Raw genomic sequence first — 7,352 nt, forward strand, 5'->3', positions numbered from 1 at the left:
TTTCGTATCTTTTTGTAGCTAAAATCAAATTCTTTAGATTTTATTATATGCATGTTGCATGAGGTGATCAATACAAGCATTAGAAAAAAAGACCCATTCCTTGCATAATGCATTTACTGAGAAGGGGAAATAAAGGGGAGTTAATCTCAAATATGATTTTTTGGCAAACTAGTCTAAGAAATCACTGTCACTTTAAAAGGAGATAAAGCTAAGGTCTGTGCATAACTGCCCAGTGGCCTTGACCTTTGAAATAAAACCTTGATTCATCGCATGGCTATAGCTATAGACAGAAAACAATAATTAATAATAAAGCCAAAATATTTCTTCGTGGAAGAGGAGTCATGATATGGTTAAAACAGTCTGAAAGTAAATTGACTTAATTTTTTCCCTACATAAAAACCTTTTTATTGGAATGAATTAAAAATAAAATAGGGATCTTAAAAGGAAAACTTTATTTCAAAGAAAGAATATATTACCGGTATGTACATGTATATAAATTGAAATGGATATGTTCTAAGCCCTGAGAGTTAGAAAAGATAAATAGGAAAAAAAGATTCATTACAGTAACAAAGCATCTGTACATGTAAAGCTAGTAGTTTACAAAAAACGTTGATTTATTAGGAATATGTACCTGTAAGATATTAGGGGATACAATTTTTTAAGTTTTATTTCTTGGCGTTTTTCAAATTGCGTGAATACACTATCATGGTACCTCTAAAAGACTACATGTTTATACTCCTTACAGTCATGTAAAATGAAAAACATAAAAGTTTTTATCTTTCTCATTGAAGAGCTCACAATTATCAAAGGGAGCTTATCTAGAGAATTAACAAGAGGCCCAGGGGCCACAGCGCTCACCTGAGCACATTGGGCTTGAATTTAACCCCCCCCCCCCCCAGGCGTTCATCATTTGAACAAACTAGAATCTACACTACCTGAGGATGATTCCATATAAATAACACTAATCATAGTTTTGAAGTACTTGAAAAGAAGATTTTAAAAGGTTTCCCGATATATCCTTATGTAAAACTTGGGTGGGCCATTTTGGCCCCACCCTAGCCCCAGGGGTCATGTTTTGAACAAACTTGAATCTACACTACCTGAGGATGATTCCACATGAGTTTCATCTTTCCTGGCCCAGTGGTTCTGGAGAAGAAGGATATTTTTTAAGATTTTTTCCTATATATTCCTATGTAAAACTTGGGTCGGCCATTTTGGCCCCACCTTAGCCCCAGGGGTCATCATTTGAACAAACTTGAATCTACACTACCTGAGGATGATTCCACATGAGTTTCATCTTTCCTGGCCCAGTGGTTCTGGAGAAGAAGATTTTTAAAGATTTTTCCTATATATTCCTATGTAAAACTTGGGTCAGCCATTTTGGCCCCAACCTTGCCCCGGGGGTCATGATTTGAACAAACTTGAATCTACAATACCTGAGGATAATTCCATTTGAGTTTCACCTTTCCTGTTCCAGTGGTTCTTGAGAAGAAGACGTTTAAAGATTTTTCCTATATATTCCTATGTAAAACTTGGGTCGGCCATTTTGGCCCCACCCTTGCCCCGGGGATCATGATTGGAACAAACTTGAATCTACACTACCTGAGGATGATTCCACATGAGTTTCACCTTTCCTGACCCAGTGGTTCTGGAGAAGAAGATTTTTAAAGATTTTTCCTATATATTCCTATGTAAAACTTGGGTCGGCCATTTTGGCCCCACCCTTGCCCCGGGGGTTATGATTTGAACAAACTTGAATCTACACTACCAGAGGATGATTCCACATAAGTTTCACCTTACCTGGCCCAGTGATTCTTGAGAAGAAGATTTTTTAAAAATGCCATTAATTTTTCTCTAATTCATAATTATCTCCCCTTGGAAAAGGGCGTGGCCCTTCATTTGAACAAACTTGATTCCCCTTCACCCAAGGATACTTTGTGCCAAGTTTGGTTAAAATTGTCCCAGTGGTTCTTGAGAAGAAGATGAAAATGTGAAAAGTTTACGACGACAACGACGACGACGACAACGACTACGACAACGACAGAAAACAGACAAATTTTGATCAGAAAAGCTCACTTGAGCCTTCGGCTCATAAATATTGAGGTACATTATGCCTATGTACTTTAATATAATGCAGGCGAATATTTCTGCAAAACCCACTTTTAAAAATATTTTTATAATAATGACAGTATATAAATATAGTATGCACTGTACAACAGCTCACAAGGATATGAGCCAAATGATGATCTATTTTATCAAGTCACCTTCCTTATACAAAAGTAAATATTGTATCAAACAGTTTACAGTCCGGAAAAGCCCAAGTGAAAATTTATCTCTGACAGGAAGCTAAAACTTGAATCTTCAACATTTAACAAATGAATTTATAATTTTTGAAAATTCATGAAAACAGGAACTATGATGCCTTACATCAGCTGTTTTCATGAAGTGCTTAAGCACTTAAAAGATAAATATGCAGGCATAAATTTGTCGTTCATGCACCCCATGAATTTACTAAAATTAAACATCTTAAATTTACATTATTAATGCAATGACTTGCCACAAAATAATATGTCAATTAACTACTGTATGCAGGGAAATTTTCACACCCGTTTTTTTTTTCGTTTTGCCCTTTGCTCTTCCCTTATTTGGGTGAATTTAAAACAGGGCGAATTCAAAGAATACATTATAATTTCTTCAACAAAACTATGACTGGGGAATTTTAAAACAGGGCAGATTTGTTTGTGATTGTGAGAGAGCAAAACAACCTGGGGCGAAAATATCCCAGTACACAGTATCAGGTACTGATACTGAGATTTAGGCATCGTGCACACAAAGCACAACACTACATGTATTATACAAATAAAAATTAAATGCATGTCTGAATTGAAGAAAAAATGTTACGATAAAATCTACTAAAAAATATACATGTACATTGTATATAGATAATTTAATTTTTAAAAGTTGTTAAAAATAGTAACTTGTATTTTTCAAAGGGTTTAATATTGCAAGAAAAATTTAAAAAAAACACAAAATGCACATATATATTTTTAAAAATGTATAAACAGTAACAATGAACACATCCTAAAAAATTTTGCTCAATATAATTGCATAGTATTTAATCATTAAATTCTTTCTCTGTATAGAAGCTACAACTATTATTTAACTCATTTTTAAAAAATAAATCATCAACAGAATTTAAGATATCTATCAATTACCCTTAATAGAAAAAAATTACATTAGCACAAAGGGATCAAATAAAATGAAAATACTACTATTTTTGATTATTGCACATATTCATTTCATTGATGGCGTAGTTTTGTTACGGTATTAAATTGATGGCGTAGTTGAGTATTTTTGCCCACTTTCTGTATAAGTTGGCCGCTGTTTCGGACCGATGTTTCTCATCGTGTAGTACTTGACCACCTGTTGTGGGACCTCTGCCAACACTTGTTTTGCCAAATCAGCACCACTAGACTGCAAAAAATTTGTTCAAAATCGATCTCAAAAATTTGAATACTCAACCAAATTATTAGTACTTTAATAAAGGAAGCTTTGTGTCAATTAAGTTTAGTTAAATTTGGCCCAGCTAGTGGTTTTGAATCTGAAATTTAAAAAAAAAATTTCACAGATAAAAAAGCAAAGGATAGGATAGATAGCATACATGCCAACTTTTGAAAATTCCCATGGGGGATTTTGCGCGTGACGACAATTTTCAAAGCTTTAAATTCGCGACATTTTGTCGTGAAAATAAATGATTATGAAATACTTTTTTTAAATTATAATATTGATATCACTTATTAATACAGCACAAATAAAACAATACAAATTAAAGTTTTATTTTTCCAAATTTATATATCTTTGCTTATAATAGTTGTCACTCTGTTTTATTAATTTACATTTTGTTTCTGGTATGTACCCTTAAAATCAAGTGTCACTTTATTCTCTATTAGTAAGTATATAGACAGTGCATAATTAATTTTATCTCACACACAAAATTTTAACAATTTGGAAAAATAGGCCTAATTAAATCATTAATTTTTTAACAAAAGCTCCACCCCCACCCATCCCAAAGAAAAAATTAAAATTGTAAAAGACTACATCATGAACATGATGAGCTTTTGCAGTCTTGGCAGTGAAATATGGGTCTCTGGTATTTCCTTAAATTGACATACATGTGAACAAAGAAATACAATGTACAATATGAGTATGATCTATGGGAGAAGGGGGGGGGGGGGGATTCAGTGAGATTATTATTTAATCTAATTATTTTCAATATTTTTTTAAATTGACAAAGTATACAATATTTTTATTATTAGCAGTTAAAATCAGCAGCTATATATGCTTTGAAATTTTCTACTTTCGTTTTCAAAAAAAAAACGATCTTTTTGGATTCCAATTTTATTCTTTGATTATCATTATATTGACTTTAATTTTTGTTTTTAATACAATGACTAATAATTAAGCCATTAATCTATGTGTTTCACTTTGCATACCCCTTCAAACTGAAAATTTAATCCCCTAACTGCTCCAGGCTATAAGCTACCTGTACCTGGACAGCAGTGTGTGCGTTGAAGCGAGAAGTGATTTCCTGTGGCTAATTAACTGCATGCTAAGTAAACAATAAGACTTATCTGTGTGCATTGAATAAACAACTCTGATATTCTTATCCCGATTGACAAAATTCGGCGGTAGGGAAACTTAAAATCTGAATTTTTTTCAAATCGGGAAATTGGGTCAATTTTTCTCTCCCGATCGGGAAGGCGGGATGAAAGGGTAAAATCGGGAGGATCCCGCCTAAATTGGGAAAGTTGGCATGTATGAGATAGACACTGCACAGTTTTTAATGAGAGAAAAGCTCACATCAGACTTCAAACTTAAAAGAGCTAGAATTGGAATGCAAATACATGTATTGAATTAACTTACACCAAATTTCTGAAAATCTCTGAATGGAACAAACTGAACAATGTCTCTCTCTGCTGGTCTACCATTAGTTCCCTTCAGAACGCCACTATCCCCATCCAGGAAATTCATGTCGGAGAAGTCAGCATCCCCCACCCCCACAATGATGAGGGACATAGGTAGCCCTGAGGCATAGACGATAGCGTCCCTGGTCTGGTCCATGTCTGTTATAATGCCATCAGTCAACAGGAGCAGCACATAGTAGGCCTGTAAAAGGATTTATTTTGTAAATTTACATATTTAATGTTGTCATTTGTCAAATTACACTTGCCAGTATTTGATTAACACAAATTAACAAGTTTGTGAAAGTGCATTGCATTCACTCTTAAATCCTCCATTCAAAAGTTTTGCCAAGAATATCACAAGAATCACAAAACAAGCCTGAATTTAAATTAATTTTAAAAATATCTTTGATTAAAAGCCTGAAATACCAACATGTGCCCCTCTGTCTGGCTCCTCCTTCTGGGCCTGAGCAGCAAACCTGGCCACATGGTAAATAATAGGGGCCACATTGGTGGGACCCCACAACTGGACATTCCGGATTGCATTTCTGTAAGCTTCAATTACACCATTTATTCCTAAAAAGATTAAAATCTAATACTTTCATATTCTGATGTTGATATATCCTTGACACATTAAAGCAGGATTCCTAGCCTCTTCAAAATCACTGAACCTTATACACTACTGTAAATCACTTTTTATTCGTGAGAACTTTATTTTCGCGTAATTACGCGAGACAGTGTGCTTGTGAAAATTTAATTCTCACGTATAATGGCATTCCTTAATATTATACAGAACAATAACCGTAATTCGTGAAAATTTTGTCTCGCTAATCAAGGGTCAATGACTATCTTGCGAAAATAAGGTGTCGTGAAAATTTAGTGATCTACAGTATACTTTAATGTAACACTTGCCAGCACAGTAGGGATTTGTGGGGTTGAAATTCAGAGCAAACTCCATTGAAACTGTCCCATCTGGAATCTTTGCTCCAAATCCAAGAGCAGGGAATAACTTGTCCCTAAATAATCAAAATATAATGAAATTCTTTATAGAAATTTTAAGGTATCAATTGTCTTCCCTTCCTTTGTTATTACCTAAAAATGTAGCCTTAAACAGCTTTTTTCTTATCTGTTATCTATTACTTTTATTTTTATTCTGAATTTACAATTTTCCATCATCTTAACACTGTGTTATCCAACACCTTGTCTTTTCTGATACAAAATTTGTCTCCCAGTGCATGTCGGATTAGACAGGTTTCACTGTAAATTCACAATTGACTTACGTGTCATATTCCTGACACACAGATCCCACGGCCATTATAGCCTGCATGTATTGGTTGGGATTACCAGCCATATCAACAAAGTGAAGGGAGTCTGGATGATTGGGATCCCCATTAGATCCCGTAAAATCCACACCCACCTAAAAATTAGAAAAGACCAATTCATCTAGGATAAAGATGAAATGTTATGACAAAAATCTGACCTCATTACAGGTGCCAAGAATTTTAAAAGATGGATATCAAGCATTAGTCAAAAGATTCCTTAAAAGGATTATGGATGCTTTGCTTTTTCACTTTAAATATACATGTACATGTAAATGTATAGCTTAATTCCCTGCTTAATTCTCCGGAAATTTGTGGAATACCCAGCACTGGATACTTACTGTAAAATTAATCTGCATTCCACCATAAATGAATTCAAGAAAGTTTGGCATTCTGAAAAGCTAATTAAGAAGAACAATAAATAAGTGAAACCCAATCTAATTAAAATTAAACATTTCCAATCTGCTACTTTAATTGGCTTCTCAAGCAGTAGCTGTCAGTACATCTACTTTTAAATTGGTTAACAGAGACCCATGTCAATACTCTGAAATACTGATTGAGCCTCTTGGGATTGAGTTCTAAATCATAAAAGGCATGGACCGTAGTATTCATGACAATGCATTTTGACAATTAATATATATTATACATTATGCACAAGTGAAAAAAAATTAACAAATGAAGAACAATTGTAAATATTACACACACAATCAACATTATACCTTGATCTGTGTAATATGTGCCACACCAGAATTCTTTTTGTCCTTCTTGTACTTTTTCTTTGGGTTTATGAATGGATACTGTAGCTATAATGAAAAATCCAGTACGCAAAAGTTTAGAATCACAGAATGTAATAATCGTAACATATACATGTACCTTTATCCTTTGCCTAAATCATTGTTGATAAGGTGCATGTAGATGCATTTGTTTATTTTGAACATATTTTATTGACAATATGTCAAAGGGATTGGACACAAGTTCCAAAAACTGCATTTATTAAGAGATACAAGTTTTTTGCTATACATGTATCAGTCTACATTTTTTTAGGGAAAAAACTTCATGTACATGTTTGCCA

At 33.8% G+C, this 7,352-nt stretch overlaps 1 protein-coding gene across 1 annotated transcript in view; it reads right to left on the minus strand.

The window, feature by feature from the left end:
- Positions 1-3,130: 3,130 nt before the first annotated feature.
- The window catches only part of LOC134231363 (copine-3-like), a 10,344-nt gene continuing 6,122 nt past the window's right edge, over positions 3,131-7,352 (minus strand). Inside the window, exons 9-15 of the mRNA XM_062713322.1 lie at positions 7,000-7,083; positions 6,622-6,681; positions 6,242-6,378; positions 5,874-5,977; positions 5,395-5,537; positions 4,924-5,166; positions 3,131-3,474 (exon numbers count right to left, since the gene is read on the minus strand). Of these exons, the coding sequence (XP_062569306.1) occupies positions 3,328-3,474; positions 4,924-5,166; positions 5,395-5,537; positions 5,874-5,977; positions 6,242-6,378; positions 6,622-6,681; positions 7,000-7,083 (918 nt within the window). The 3' untranslated portion in view covers positions 3,131-3,327. The remainder of the gene's footprint in view (positions 3,475-4,923; positions 5,167-5,394; positions 5,538-5,873; positions 5,978-6,241; positions 6,379-6,621; positions 6,682-6,999; positions 7,084-7,352) is intronic.

This window comes from Saccostrea cucullata, unplaced genomic scaffold, assembly GCF_032062105.1.
Source record: "Saccostrea cucullata isolate Sc308-1 unplaced genomic scaffold, CSIRO_AGI_Scuc_v1 ctg104, whole genome shotgun sequence".
NCBI lineage: Eukaryota > Metazoa > Mollusca > Bivalvia > Ostreida > Ostreidae > Saccostrea > Saccostrea cuccullata.